The following is a 13,980-nucleotide window of genomic DNA, read 5'->3' on the forward strand; positions in this document are numbered from 1 at the left end:
CCTCGCAGACGTCGGAATTCCGCAGCGGATTACATCAAATCGGGATATTATAAATTATTACAAAATCAATCATAAAACCCCGAGTGGATATCGTGTATAGCTGACAGTGCAAAAAGACAAACCGAGAAATATGCGAAATTTTGTAAGCACTTCGACCCTGTGTCCATTTGTGTTCCCCATCCGATCTGTGAACCTGATCGCTGATAAGACCTCTTTTGGTTTCAGCTAATTGGCATCGTGCTTTTGGCCCTGATTTGGGTGGAGGTGGATGCCCGTCTGGTGAGGGTCCGCCGGATCCGGAGATTGGTCGGCGCCAGTGAGCGGGATGCACAGATAACGGACTTCCGGGTTTCGCCCACGGATGACGAAGGAGTGTTTAAGTACGCCTTCAAGACCAGCAATGGCATCGATGTCCAAGCGGCAGGATCGCCGCTGGAGACCATTGGCATCTATAGCTACACCTCACCGGAGGGCGTTCCCATCGAGACGCGCTACATAGCCGATGAACTGGGCTTCCATGTAGTGGGACGTCATCTGCCGCAGCCACCGCCCACTCCGGACTATATCCTGCGATCCTTGGAGTACATTCGCACCCACACCGAGGATGGCAAGCTGAAGAAGCCACACTTCTTGTGAAGTTCCTGACTGGATCCTATACATCATACACATCGACTTGGATGCAAGTGTCCGTGAAGAAGGCTGACCATACCATAGCACGTACTAATCACCAACTAACTTTAGTAGCATAAAACTTAAGACCTAGACTAAGTTGTTGCTAGATGTTCTAAGATCTTCGAAATGCGCAAATGTTTCTTGCCCTCGGGCTGTTCTGCTTGGGTTATAAATCAATCCATCCATCCATCCATCGATTCTTTCTCGCCGGAATTTATGGTCTTCGCGCCCATAAAGAGCAAACAATGGGGCTCGCCCAAACACAAAACACAAAGTATCTCGGGTGACCCCAACGAATTCTAGCTTGTTATCCCATTAACTGCGAACAGCTTTATTTGTCTGCGTGTCTGATTAATATTTACGTCTATTCTCAGATATGGAAATTTGAAAACTGGATGGAAAAGAGTCGTGGCTCTGTTTGGGCGACCTTTCGATGGCTTAATAATAAATGGATATTTTTTCCGGGTTTGAACACCCTCTTCAAAAGAGCCTCTCGGGCAGCATTTGCAAAATTTCGACCAAGTTCGGCTCACTCGAATTTAAAAACGACCTAACATACATTTTAAGCGAAATAAATGCCGCAAATTGCGAAAACCTTTGTTAAAGCCATGAGTTTGTTTTTTTGCATGTAGCCCAAAAGTATAGTTTGTTAAACATGATATTTTGTTTCTTTTAATTTATCTCATCTGTGAATCTATCACCCTGGATTGGACTTCAAAAATTTAACTATTGTGGTTCGGGAATGATAATGCGCGTAGTAGAAATGAAAGTGGAATAATAAATGTCAGATAAATGGTTTTATAAAACTACTGACTGACGAAATCATGAAATAAAGTATTTAAGATATTCTTTAACAATTTGAAAGAGAAAGGAGCAATGTTAAGATGAAGAAATGTTAAAAAATGTAAACTCTATCCGGCTAATATTTGTTCCTATTGAAGAAAGTATACGCTTCTATATCATTCGAAGAACTGTAGATGAATACGAAACATTTATTTTCCATCTTTACTATATTAAAAGCGAAAATTATCTGTATCGAAATCTTTTATTAACGATAACTACCTAAATAACAATGACTGGCCGCAGTTTTGATGTGGGGTTGCTGCTTTGGAGTGCTGGCGCTACTCCAGATTACTGCTGCTCCTTCTGGGCAGGCGCCGGAGGATGGGTGCGGATGTATTCCAGGGCACGGAGGACATAAGCCGGAACTGGAGGCGGGGTGGGCAGATGGTCACCCACTGGATGGTAGCCCTCCTCGTCGGCGGTGTAGGTCAGCGAGATGTGCTCGCCCTCGGGCGACACGTAGGCCACGGCACCACGTGCTCCGTTGGCGTTGCCCGCCTCCTGGATCTGGATGCCATTGCTGGTCTCGTAGGCGTACTGGTAGTTGCCTTCGGCATCGGTGGCGTCGTTCTGGAAGCTGCGGATCTGGGCATCCTTGTTGATGTTGTCGGCGCAGGCGCAGCCGATGAGAGCCAGGCAGAACAGCTTTTGGGAGCAAAGTACAATGATCAGTGGTGGTCATCTGCGGTATGAGGCGTGCCAAGTCCAACCGAACTTACATATTTGTACATGATGATGGGAATTGGGATTTTCTTCTGTAAAAGCGGTGATGCTGTGATGATGCTGCTTGCAGTGCAACTGTTTAATTTGATCAGCTCAAGTGCGTCTTTTATATGGATGAGTCCCTTGTCTTTAGTGGCGAGTACCTAAACGGGTTTTTTCTCGTTGAATCACAAGGACCCGAGAGGTGGGTATAATTGCCAAAATGTCTTCTTATCACACCAGCAATATTGGGCAACAATAACAACAATGCTGGGCTGACCTATAGTTAAAATACATGAGTCATTTGCCAACAATTTATATTGTATGCTTTAATTCGGTTTCAGTTTCGGTTTCGCACGAGATACCATTAATTGTTGAATTACAATCGAATAAATATTGCTGTTTAATGCGACGCTTTCGGCCCATTCAAAACGGCGTTGGAAATTCCCAACACGAGCTGAAGATTTCTTGTTACAACTTTCAATTGGATTGCGCCCTGGGCTCGAGGCTTCCAAATGGAGTGGCAGGTGCGATGGTCTAGTATGGTACGCGTATACCTTGTGCCCCTGGAAAGCTGTTGAAACATGGACAAGGTCACCGGGCAGCATCAGCATGTCACCCGGAGCGCCGCCGAAGATGATCCAGCCAAGCAGTGCCGTGCTACGTGTGATCTTCTGATACCCTACATTTATGACTTTAATTAATTGTTCGCTTTGATCTTCGGCGAATTGATTGGTTTCAGTGGACGCAGCAATAAGTTCGAACGAAGATATGTTTTTTGTTTCGAAATTAGCTTAGCAAACACCATCAACCATTGGAAACTGCAGTTAATTGCTGAGAATCATTTCCGTAAACAAGGAAGTGTGCATAATCCGAAGTAAGCTAGTAATTAAATGTAGTTCACACCTATCTACATATGTGTAGACTTCGATTCGAGAAATCCTCGGTAAGCAAACGACCCAGGAAATAAACGTCATAAAATGGTATATTTTTCGCAGCCCAGGTAGAATGAAAGCGAAGCTGTCGACCCACACTAATCTGTTGGGACAATCCTTAGGTATTTTCAGTGGATTTTCCTTCTTCTAATATTTCTGGATGTTGAGCCACACCCGATACCCAAAAACTACACCAAGCCTGATGGATGTCTCGAGAATGTTATCAATTCAGAGGTGCAGATTCTGGACAATGAAATACCTGGATACTTCCACTTTGACCTGCCCGAAGGAGGATACATACGGGTGATTTATCACGTGGATAAGTACGGCTTTTATACCGAAACTTTGCTCTGACATAGAATGATTCTTCCGCTGAGTGTCTGTCTGTGCAGTTTTGCCATAATTGGAAACCAGATTTATTCCAACGAGTCTAATTTGTATTTAAGTTTTTAAAAATAAAAAAAGCAACATGCAAATATAGATCAATAAGTTGTTTAAAACCGTTATAGAACTGCTGTTTAATATCCCGTGATATTCGGAATGCATCTATATGACGGTAAGCAGACGTCGAAGTGATCTGAGAATTTGTGTATGTAAATTTTGATAATTTAGCAATTCAGATTTGGGTGAATGTAGCCATCTGTCCAGTACGTCATAGATCTCTGATAGGGCTTGGATACTGGTGGGCCGGCTGAACTAGTTTGCCAGATCGGGTGGAGCGTCGATTGATGGGCATTTTATTAGGCGGAGTGCTAAGTGCGATTAGGCCTAGAAAACAATTTATTACTGGACAGCAAATTTGTATGCTAATAAGCTGAACTTGTTGATTTTTTTTTTTTTGGAATTTAAGAATTCCTTGATGAGCAAACAGGTTGTCCGCCTGCGCTCATAGCAAGCCAAATGGCCAATGATAATGAAATCGAAACGAATGATAAATTGGATTGGATGGAATTAAATTAGCTCGCCACGAGCAGCGGCCCACTTCCAAATCCTAATCCAAATCCAGGTCCATCTCTGAACTTACCCTCCACGGGCGAATGTCACAGTCACATGTTCCATTACCATCGACAAAACTCCAAGCCCCCAAAAGCTAACCGAAACTACTATTGGCCATTAAGTGTAGAGGCAGATGATTACCGCCACCAAGGCAGAAGCGTGTTGATCCATCGGCAGAAACCACTTGGAATGGGTTCAGGTGCTTCATTATACTCTAGCTAAGGCTGATATAATTCGGATCAGAGGTTTGCTTTTTTGAGATTGGTTAGATAAATAAATATTTGAATTTGTTTTCGAAATGCAAATGTTTCAAGATAAGTATCATAAGCCACACCCCTTTTTAGAGGCCGTGTAGTTTAAAGTCTTTTATCGAAGAGTGAAGACACAAGCCAATTGAGTCATTGAACTACCCAAATTCTACAGAATTACAACAATACATTTAACTTTTAATGCAAGCTACTTTGTGCTTTATTTACTGAAAACTTAAAACTATAATCCCTTATTTGTTCTTGTATAAGAAAAAACGAAATAATAGCTCTCAAAGAAGTGAGCCCAGATCAGGCGAGAGGTCCGATCAATCAAAAAGAAAATAGTTTCCGGTATCGCGGGAAGTACCGATTAAGACGAAAAATGCTAGGCAGATAATTAAACTAAGCTAAGCCAAGTGCCTATGATCTCTAGGTAAACTTAGCTATACCTGGCAAGGGTATTTCGCATTGCGGTGCTGAAATCCAGATCTCCTTTCTATTTTTTTTACTAGCTGCTGAGCTGAATTTTATTCAATTCGATCGGTATGCTGCTGCCGAAAAAATAACGACAAACGTATTAAGTTTGATATTTAGTTTGGAGCGGCGTTTGGAGTTCAGAGCCAGATTAGAGACGTCAGCGATGGCGACGCCAACGCCAAAGTCGGCGTTGCCGTTGGCTGCCTATAAAAGCCACCGCCTGCGAAGATCACCCAACCAGTGTGGATTATACAAGCCCAGAAACCAGCAAGATGTTCAAGCTAGTGAGTAGTGACTAAGCCGCCCGGAAGGATCCGGATTCAGAACCAGAACGTTAACGTGTGTAACCATTTCAGTCGCTCTGCCTGCTCGCCGCTCTGATGCTGGCCAATGTGTATGCGGACAACATTAACAAGGATGCCGTGATCACCCGCGAGGATGTTGATCCTGCCGACGCCGAGGGCAACTACCAATACGCCTTCGAGACCAGCAATGGCATCCAGGCCCAGGAGGCAGGAAACGTCAATGGAATTCGCGGAAGCAGCTCCTACATCTCCCCCGAAGGCGTCGCCATCTCACTGAACTACGTTGCCGATGAGAACGGCTTCCAGCCTCAAGGGGATCACCTTCCCACCGCTCCCCCAATCCCGGAGGCCATCCTCCGCGCCCTGGAATACATTGCCGCCCACCCCCCATCACCACAGTAGTAAATCCCCGATTGGATACCCCATTCAAAGCCTAGTCAGTGCTTTTGCTAACCATGAGTTATATCTAGTTCTAGAAAGTCTGTACATAAATCCCCCCAAAAAACAAAAACATAAATAGTTACATCAAATATACCCACAGCCATGCTGACCATTTGAACAGAGTCGAGTATGTTTTCATTATACAAATCGGCAAAAATTAGCTGTACCAAATTGCTAACTTAAAAGTCCCGGCGTCTGTTTTTGAATCCATAATGTTTAACTCCAAATTGCATACAAATTATATTATAATATCTTAGTTGTTTTTGGAACGTCCCACTTTTGAGCTAAAATTGCTTTTGGGGTAAGGTTATTTATTTCAAGATGCAAATGAAGGAACTTGAAATCGATGTCAGATTGTGTCAGAAATACTTAGTTTTAACCTGATTTTTCATAACCTTTTAAAGTACGCCTCCAATATCGGCTCATTCATACATCACTCTTAAGTCTGAGCCAGGAACATTAGCACATGCTGTTTCCAAATGCTTTTCATAATTAAATCAATACTCTTGTGTTTGAAATGTGTTACCATATTAAGACAAATTAAACTGCTGTCCAAAATCATTTATCACACTGCAAACCAGACCCAGGAACTAACCAAGGCAAAAGAAAAAATTCAGCAGAAGCAACACCAGACGAACATGAGCGCAGACAAATGTGGAAGCTGCATGGCCATCAACTCACTTGGCTTCTTTTCCCTGTTGCTTCAGCTCAGCTATTTTTAAAAAATATATATCCAGTAAACAATCATTTCCATGTAAATCCAACCGAGACTGACCTCCAGAGTGGACACCGACAACTGAAAACGATCATGTTGCCAAGAAAGAGTCTAGAGAATGATGCAACAGCCGGCTGGGATTTGGGAAACTGGTTTGCGGGTTATTAACACTTTCGCTGCTTGGATTCTACTCGTGAAGAAGATGTAGGTCAACTGCCGGCGATCGGAAGACAAGTTACTTCTGTAAGTGGGCACTTCATAAAATAAATAAGCCCAATTACAGTGGAACATTTATAATGAACACACAAACGCTGCATATTAAAATAAAAGGTAACTAAAAAACTAATTTTGATAACATTTGTATATACGCATAAAATAATATTTGATTTGTATTATTTAAAGGTGTTTCTGTTATAAATATCAAATAAGTAGAGATAATGATCATTGTAAGACGAAAAAATATTTAAACGATAATAAAATGGTAAGCTCTTCATTATATATCCATTCAAAAAAGCGAAATTATTGATGCTCGAGCCGAACAAAACTATAAAGTTTTGAAATATACACTATGGGCGCATTACAAAAAGGTTAAGCTTGCACATAACCAGTTTCCTGGTATCCTTCACGACTTCCCCATTAATCGGAGTCGAAAAACCTCTCGGCTTATGTACATTGTGTATTTATAGCAGAGCCGAGTCCTCTGCCGCGATCACATAGCATAAACAATTAAGTATAAAAACCTGTACAATCTGTACTACAATAAATAAGCTCTATTTACCACTGCATTGGCCTAAAGCTTGCTCTCCTTCGTCTCCTTGGCCTTCTGGCGGGATGCAGCCGCTGCCGCCGGTCCGAAGCGCTGGATAAAGTTGTTGACCGGTGCAATAATGGCCTCTGGATCGTTCATGTGCACATGGTGCGAGCCATTAACCTCCAGGTACTCGAAGTTCGGCTTCTTCAACAGCACATCCAGCACCTCGTCGTAGTACTTCTTGTCCTCGAAATACGAGGACTGGGCGGCCTTGATGAACAAGTAAGGACATGTGATCCGATTGGCCATTTCCACACAGAGCTCCTGTGACCCGATGGCATAGTTGTAAAACTTGAGACGCCTATCGCGGCAGAAGAAGTACTTGTCCGGGTACTTCTCCGACTTGCCGATGTTGCGAGCCATCAAATGCTTGCAGTGCTCCTTGTTCACCGAATGGAAGGTGCCGATATAGACCCTCTCAATAAGTTCATCGTATGTGTAGCTCGGCGGCTCGTTCTTACTCCGGTTCCTTTCGTCTTCACGCAAGAACTCGTCCAAACGGGTTTCCATGGTCCTGATAACCGACGGATACGGACGCTGATGAGGTTTCAGGGCATCAATTCCAATGATCATGTCCACCTTGTCCGGAAAGACCGCAGCGAAAACAAAGCAAATAATGGACGACATTGAATGCCCAACCAGGGACACTTTCTCCCACTTGTACTGCTTCATGATCAGGCGGATCACATACAGATTATCCACGGAGTTGTAGTAGCAGCCATCAGGCAGTCGGGACGATAGCCCGTGGCCAGGAAGATCGATCGAGAGGAATGCCACGTCCGGCGATAGAAGCGGCATCAGGCGATCAAAGGTTCCCGCATTATCCTGCCACCCGTGAAGGCCTAAAATTGGTTGGACGTTCTGCGGACCGTACCACTTGCCGGATATGTGTCCCCATGGAACCGTAATGCTGATCTCGGCGAACTACGGTAAAGAAAAACAAAAACAAACAGGGTACTATTAAAATTTTTCTGCTTTATCACCATCATTAACTACAATCTTTTAAGTTGCACGTTGTTTCAGTTTTGGAAACGAAGATCTTATAAATTCTTTTCGGAATAATAAACCATTTCCATAATGCAAGTATATAAAAATCTGCATATACGAATACATATGAAACATTAAATTTAAGGTACAGCATATTCAATATTACGTAGCTTTATCAACGTCGATAAAGAATATACGTACGTATTTTTTTCAGAGCAGCATATGCTTGCAAGCTATACGGGGAAATAAATGTAACCCCCTGGAGGTCTGCGAAAATGCAGCGAACTGGTTCAAAGTACACTTACGGGTCTGGTTGGGGCTTCGCCAGTTAAGTCACCTGCATGCCGATAACGCTGGCCGAGATCACTGCCGGTAATGGTGCCACTTGAATTGTCGTCCGAGTCCATTTCTGCGCTCGAAAGTGCCCAAAAAGCGAATGAGCTCCAATTCCAAAGTTTAGCCGATTTCGGGGCTTATCAGTAACGACCTGTGGAGATTAGCACTGCGATTAGTTAAGGCAAACAGGCGGGGAAACATACTTAGAAAATGCGAAAGTAAACATTAAAGAGAAATCATAAAAAATAATCCAATATAATATCCGAATCGATGCCGGCGCCTCATTAGATTCAAAGGTCAAGGAGATCGCCTTAATGAATCACTCACGTTGTCTTTGTGTCACAGATTTATTTGCAATTTGTTTTATATGCTTGTGCTCCCTCCTAATTAATACAGCATTTATGTCATTGGATTCATTTAATTACCAATTATGCGCCTAACAAACAGGTGAAAAAAGCGAGCGAACGAAAAATAAACACTTACTACAGCTGTTCACTAAACTTGCACAGGGAGCGACGTTTATGCGGCGGACATAACACGAAGCTTACATTCAATGTTTTAAACCCATTTTAGTGGTGTATGGTTGAAAGATATAAGACTAAAATCATCAGCCTTTGCTTTCATATATACATGATGACAACTCAATACTTACAACTAACTTATGTATGGAGAACTTATCTCGAAATGTCGTCATATAAACGAAGATATAGTGTTGTAAAACATAACAAGCGAGTTTTGGACCAGTGTTGTTCGTAGCCAGCAGCCGCCAGCGAATGACAAGATTAAAAACCTTGCTGAAACATAGTTTTCCCAGATATTACGTATCAAGATCAAAGTTCACCTGGCATCGCCGCCGACCATCCATGTGTGGTGAAATCAAAGCCAGAACATCAGTAGCATTATATTGATCGAGGAAGAAGAACGTGACATTAATCAGAGGAAGTAAAAAACATCTTACCGTGAAATGAAGGTGTCCAGAGGTCTCTGTCTGCTAAAACAGCTGCCAAATGTTAGAAACTCCAGCAGTGGGCCCACAAAGCCTTTCAAAATCCTCAACAAACATGTAGGTGGTAGAATCCTTTTGGTTTTCATTTAGTAATCACCTTGGCTTTCTCTTCGCAGTTCGATGAAATTAGCATACCAGTTCCATGGGGTCACATATCGGGCAAATGGTATGGACCCAAGCACGTACGACCGATTGTTGGCATGCATGGTTGGCAGGACAATGCCGGTACCTTCGATACTTTGGCTCCGCTCCTGCCGTCCCACCTCTCCTTCTTAAGCATCGATGCACCAGGCCATGGGTTGTCCTCCTGGTTGCCACCTGGCACTTCCTACCACTCCATTGACCTCGTGCTGATCACTCGCCGACTAATGGAGGAGTACAACTGGGACAAGATTTCCATATTGGCCCACTCGATGAGCTCCATCAATGGCTTTGTGTTCAGTGCTCTATTTCCTGACAAGGTTGATCTGTTCGTGGGTCTGGATGTGCTGAAGCCGCCAGTTCGAAGTGCTCGCGGCATTGTGGATTCGCTTTCCGAGCGAATTGAGTCCACCTTGAAGCTGGAACGACGTCTAAAAAGTGGATCTGAGCCGCCCGCCTATGACTGGGATCAGTTGGTAACCCGGCTGCATGAGGGCTCAAATAAGTCAGTCTCACTGGATGCCTGCAAATATCTGCTGCAGCGGAACTGCAAACCATCGACGCACGAGCCGCACAAGTATTACTTCTCCCGCGACAACCGACTGAAGTCATCACTATTTTACACGTTGCACCAGGAGGTGCCAATGGAGATGGCGCGCAGAATTAAGTGCCCGCATCTCTTCATCAAGGCCCTGCAGGCTCCCTACTACGAACGCAAGGAGTACTTCGATGAAGTGTTAGCGGAGCTGCAGAACAATCCTCTGTTCGAATACCACGAGGTTGAAGGAACTCACCATGTCCACCTTAATGAGCCAGAGAAGGTGGCGCCCATCATCAACTCCTTCATCAATAGGTACCGGCCCTTATGAGACCGCCTTAACATAGACCTCGACATATAGACCCGTGTACAAACTATCGGATTCGTGTACCTTACTCCTAATGTTTAATTCAACCCAACGCAGATTGATGATATTGACTAGATATTAGATGAAAATTAATCTTAGTAGTAGACAATACCCAAACATTGGAAAATTGGTTGCTTCTATTTAATTTATTATGTACAATTGATACCGGCAATAACATTAAAGTTAAACACTATATTAAAAACCTCAAAATATACGCATTTAGTTGCTGTTTTCTGTGGAATTTACGCCGTAACTAAAACTAGCCAATAAAGAGCTAAGACAAATAGAAACATACTCACAGGACCCATGGGAAATAAGCAAGAGTTTGTGAATTCCCCGCAGCTCCCACGTAGTTTGCTGTTTTAAAGCGTGAAAAAATAGTGTAATAGACATTGGATTTAAGTAATGAGTCTATGGGCTCGATTTGGAATTATCTGTGCACTGCACAGCTCTAAACCCATAAAGTCAGCACTTGAGTCTTGGATGACTGCTAAGAGAACATGTTAAAATAAATATTACTTAGAGATTGTGGTTAGCTAAAGTCTAAAAATATTTGTAAATCTACAATTGTATATATGTTTTTGGGGTTTTCTTTTGTAAAATCAGTCGGCACGAGGAAATATAATATTAAACAATTACAACATTGGGATAGCCAACTCGGCAACGTGGTGACTACTCGAATATATGCATCTTCTATTGTATATATTTGTAAGCGTAATCAACAATTGCTTCGGTTTCGCATGGAGTTTTCTTAGCATTTGAGTGTCTTGTGTTGTTCTCAATCAGATTCAAAGTGTTATAAAAAATATACAATATGTGGTAAATATATGTAGCAAGTACATACATATTTATCTACGCTGTAAGTTTTACAATCTATTGCATTGGCAAGTTAAGCAGCCGCAGCATTTCGCCCATTCACTAAATGACAACCAGATTAATCTTAAACAGTGATATTGCAGAAAAAGAGAAAAGAAGTTTCGATTTAAATAGGAAAATATTCAATAATTGCAATGCTGATAAAAAAAATTATCGTAAATTTATGCATATATAAAGTCATTTAGTAAATGCCCGACTTGCGCTTGCTTAAACTACTCTTGCACATTAAACATTGTAATAAAACAACAAACTAAAACCTACGCTAAAAATAAATACAATAAATTAGTTAAGTCCTAAAGAGAAAATGCTTAGCAACATTTAGTGTGGATTTCTCTGGATAATTCTCCTCTCAACTTTCTCGCAATTTGGTTTGTCTATTTACAATTGTATCAGTTTTCCGTTTTGTTTTCCCGACATTTGTTTGGATCGAAGCTCAAGCTACTGGCGACGAATCGCCTTTCATGTCGCGCTCACGAAAAAACCCCCGCTCCGTCTTGCACTCGCGTATGGTGACGGTCTCCAGGTTTACGGTAACGTCTGTGATCACCACCCGGTTGGATATGTTGCATTTGGCCGGCAGCCAGAAGCGCGGCGGAAGGGCACGCGGAGAAAGAGGAGTAAGCGGCTGTTTCTGGTTGATAGCCAGGTTGTTGCACGGTTTTGGTATGTTATTGTTCTCGGAAGGAACCTGTGGCGTCTGTTGGTTGCCTTCCTCGTTGGCTACTTCTTCTTCCTCGGCTCCAGACTCTGCGGGCGTTGTGTTTATGGCTTCTGTGGCCAGTGGGGTGGCCTGCTGCTCTGATTTCAGTGGCGTTGCAGCTTCGCTGGCAATCTTTTCCGCTTGCTGCTGATCCTGGAAGGGCTGCTGTTGGATGGGAGTTAACTGCTGGGTCGGCTGAGGCTTAATGGTGGGGCCATCTGGCGAGGTCTTAATCGTCACTCCAATCTTGCCCGATTCCTTGAGCACCTCGGCTTTGCGCTTGGTGCCGATCAGCGGCTGATCCTCGGAACTGGATGAGTTGCTGTCCGGCTCGGGGACAAATGAGTTGTGCGTAAAGCTGCTGTTCGAGGAGGAGCTGTGATCCATGCGCTGACGCTTGGACTCGTGGTGGTGGTGATGATGATGGTGGGTCAGCGGAGATTCCGATCGCCGTCCACTGTTGCGTTCGGACTTGATGTGGTGATGATGGTGGTGGTGGTGATGGTGCTTCTTCTCCTTCTTCGACTCCTTGTCCTGGGTAGCCGATGAGGTGGTGGCTTGATGCGTGTCCACATCGTCTACGGTGAAGGTGTACTCATCCTCCTCGGATTCCGGCTCCGGATCGGGTTCCTTCTCCTTCTTCTTTATGCCTCGCTTGGAGGGAGTTCCGGAGGATTTGTTCGTTTGTTCGTAGATGTCGATGAGGCGGCGATCCAGGATGTTTACCTCTGGTTCCCAGGTGTTGTAGCGCTGGTTCCATCCCTTCCACTTGACGCGGTACTCCACGACGCCCTGGAAAATTGAGTAAGTGAAGGAGTGGGGGTGGATTGCATTTTCTTAGACAACTAATTGATTTTCCATTCAGCGAAACAAAAACACGCCTCACATACACACACACACACGCACTACGCACACACACACATGCAGCGTGCAAATGGTGGTTGCAGCAGCAGATGTCCTCTGACCAAAAAATGTCGAAGGACATGTGACCTTGTGGTCTATACATATATCCTGCGTGTGCTGCGCATATTGCATTTGCCATTTTCAGCGGAGCATCCCGTTTTGGTAGCCTTTTTCGCATTTGTTTACGCTCAGCTCACCTTCTTAACGCGCTTCTGAATGATTTTCTCGGCCGCGTACACTAGATCGACTGGATCGTCCGTCGCATTGTCGCGCCCCAACTTCCCCTTACTCCCCTTGCCACGACCAGTCATTTTTAATTAATAATCTTCACGGAACGTTTTATTATTCGTTTTATTTGCAATTAACTCCTGGTTTACAATTCTGCGTACGTCGATAGTCGTCGGACTCGATTATTTTCATGTAAACAATCGATAGTGCTGAGAGACGCAGCGTGACCGTCCTACAAAGAACTGGATTCATATCTTAGCATGTAGTCGTGTCACAAGCCCTTTGCTGACAAAATTAGCACAGACTCTAATCTCCGGTGACTGGCCACACCTAATTGTGTGTTTTTAAAACTTAAATGTTATGTTTAAATGTTTTCAGAATTTTATGACATTTTTCTTTTATTTTTCTGCGAAAAGATATAAAATATAAATGCGAAGACCAAATTGAGGAGCTAATGATGATGTTTATTACCATCCCTCTTAATTCTGCCGTAAACCACGAAACAAAAATTTAATCAAGGTGCAAATACACTATTTTTATTATTGTTTCTACAAATTACTAAGCCGTTGAGAAATAAACCAATTAGTTTATACATTGAATAACGTTTAATCCAATTTCGATAAGCGCATTTTCAATGAATCCTTTGTACAGCATTCTTTTAAATCTACATGTTGAATTGAATTCCAGGTAACGATATATTTTACCTTCGCTTATAATTATCGTTGAATTGCTTTCATCGCATATTGAGTTTAG

General features: G+C 43.2%; 7 protein-coding genes across 9 annotated transcripts; 4 read left to right on the forward strand and 3 right to left on the reverse strand.

Annotated features, from left to right (window-relative positions):
* Window positions 1-1,188, forward strand: LOC117140642 (pupal cuticle protein Edg-78E). Its single transcript, XM_033303682.1, has 2 exons — window positions 1-142; window positions 226-1,188. The coding sequence occupies exons 1-2, from the start codon at window positions 131-133 to the stop codon at window positions 634-636; spliced, it is 423 nt and encodes a 140-aa protein (XP_033159573.1). The 5' UTR covers window positions 1-130; the 3' UTR covers window positions 637-1,188.
* Window positions 1,189-1,698: 510 nt separating this feature from the next.
* On the reverse strand, window positions 1,699-2,385 carry LOC117139327 (pupal cuticle protein Edg-78E). Its single transcript, XM_033301574.1, has 2 exons — window positions 2,235-2,385; window positions 1,699-2,160 (listed from the first exon to the last, which is right to left on the reverse strand). The coding sequence occupies exons 1-2, from the start codon at window positions 2,244-2,246 to the stop codon at window positions 1,804-1,806; spliced, it is 369 nt and encodes a 122-aa protein (XP_033157465.1). The 5' UTR covers window positions 2,247-2,385; the 3' UTR covers window positions 1,699-1,803.
* A 416-nt stretch (window positions 2,386-2,801) lies between these two features.
* On the forward strand, window positions 2,802-3,907 carry LOC117139351. Its single transcript, XM_033301599.1, has 2 exons — window positions 2,802-2,881; window positions 3,260-3,907. The coding sequence occupies exons 1-2, from the start codon at window positions 2,802-2,804 to the stop codon at window positions 3,504-3,506; spliced, it is 327 nt and encodes a 108-aa protein (XP_033157490.1). The 3' UTR covers window positions 3,507-3,907.
* A 1,035-nt stretch (window positions 3,908-4,942) lies between these two features.
* On the forward strand, window positions 4,943-5,741 carry LOC117139328 (pupal cuticle protein Edg-78E). Its single transcript, XM_033301575.1, has 2 exons — window positions 4,943-5,157; window positions 5,230-5,741. Exons 1-2 carry the CDS (start codon window positions 5,146-5,148, stop codon window positions 5,578-5,580), a joined length of 363 nt encoding a protein of 120 aa, XP_033157466.1. The 5' UTR covers window positions 4,943-5,145; the 3' UTR covers window positions 5,581-5,741.
* A 1,251-nt stretch (window positions 5,742-6,992) lies between these two features.
* Window positions 6,993-9,027, reverse strand: LOC117139325 (probable serine hydrolase). Of its 3 annotated transcripts, none has more exons than XM_033301572.1 (3): window positions 8,952-9,027; window positions 8,438-8,619; window positions 6,993-8,069 (listed from the first exon to the last, which is right to left on the reverse strand). In XM_033301572.1, exons 2-3 carry the CDS (start codon window positions 8,537-8,539, stop codon window positions 7,125-7,127), a joined length of 1,047 nt encoding a protein of 348 aa, XP_033157463.1. In that variant the 5' UTR covers window positions 8,540-8,619; window positions 8,952-9,027; the 3' UTR covers window positions 6,993-7,124. The 3 variants fall into 3 exon arrangements, with proteins under 3 accessions (XP_033157463.1, XP_033157461.1, XP_033157462.1); XM_033301570.1 differs by having other exon boundaries at window positions 8,894-8,985; XM_033301571.1 differs by lacking the exon at window positions 8,952-9,027 and adding an exon at window positions 8,796-8,884.
* A 179-nt stretch (window positions 9,028-9,206) lies between these two features.
* LOC117139326 (probable serine hydrolase) lies at window positions 9,207-10,815 on the forward strand. The gene is made up of 2 exons (XM_033301573.1): window positions 9,207-9,531; window positions 9,591-10,815. The coding sequence occupies exons 1-2, from the start codon at window positions 9,433-9,435 to the stop codon at window positions 10,482-10,484; spliced, it is 993 nt and encodes a 330-aa protein (XP_033157464.1). The 5' UTR covers window positions 9,207-9,432; the 3' UTR covers window positions 10,485-10,815.
* Window positions 10,816-11,205: 390 nt separating this feature from the next.
* LOC117139324 (polycomb group protein Pc) lies at window positions 11,206-13,411 on the reverse strand. The gene is made up of 2 exons (XM_033301569.1): window positions 13,197-13,411; window positions 11,206-12,888 (listed from the first exon to the last, which is right to left on the reverse strand). The coding sequence occupies exons 1-2, from the start codon at window positions 13,308-13,310 to the stop codon at window positions 11,830-11,832; spliced, it is 1,173 nt and encodes a 390-aa protein (XP_033157460.1). The 5' UTR covers window positions 13,311-13,411; the 3' UTR covers window positions 11,206-11,829.
* Window positions 13,412-13,980: the final 569 nt, after the last annotated feature.

Source organism: Drosophila mauritiana, chromosome 3L (genome assembly GCF_004382145.1).
Source record: "Drosophila mauritiana strain mau12 chromosome 3L, ASM438214v1, whole genome shotgun sequence".
NCBI lineage: Eukaryota > Metazoa > Arthropoda > Insecta > Diptera > Drosophilidae > Drosophila > Drosophila mauritiana.

Coding starts and splice junctions, on each gene's coding strand:
- LOC117139351 (XM_033301599.1), top strand. CDS start 2,802: ATGGACAAGGTCACCGGGCAGCATCAGCATGTCACCCGGAGCGCCGCC. Junction 2,882..3,259: donor GCCAAGCAGTGCCGTGCTAC/GTGTGATCTTCT, acceptor ACACTAATCTGT/TGGGACAATCCTTAGGTATT.
- LOC117139326 (XM_033301573.1), top strand. CDS start 9,433: ATGAAGGTGTCCAGAGGTCTCTGTCTGCTAAAACAGCTGCCAAATGTT. Junction 9,532..9,590: donor TCAAAATCCTCAACAAACAT/GTAGGTGGTAGA, acceptor TTCTCTTCGCAG/TTCGATGAAATTAGCATACC.
- LOC117139325 (XM_033301572.1), bottom strand. CDS start 8,539: ATGGACTCGGACGACAATTCAAGTGGCACCATTACCGGCAGTGATCTC. Junction 8,070..8,437: donor GCGAAGCCCCAACCAGACCC/GTAAGTGTACTT, acceptor TCTTTACCGTAG/TTCGCCGAGATCAGCATTAC.
- LOC117139324 (XM_033301569.1), bottom strand. CDS start 13,310: ATGACTGGTCGTGGCAAGGGGAGTAAGGGGAAGTTGGGGCGCGACAAT. Junction 12,889..13,196: donor TTCAGAAGCGCGTTAAGAAG/GTGAGCTGAGCG, acceptor TCAATTTTCCAG/GGCGTCGTGGAGTACCGCGT.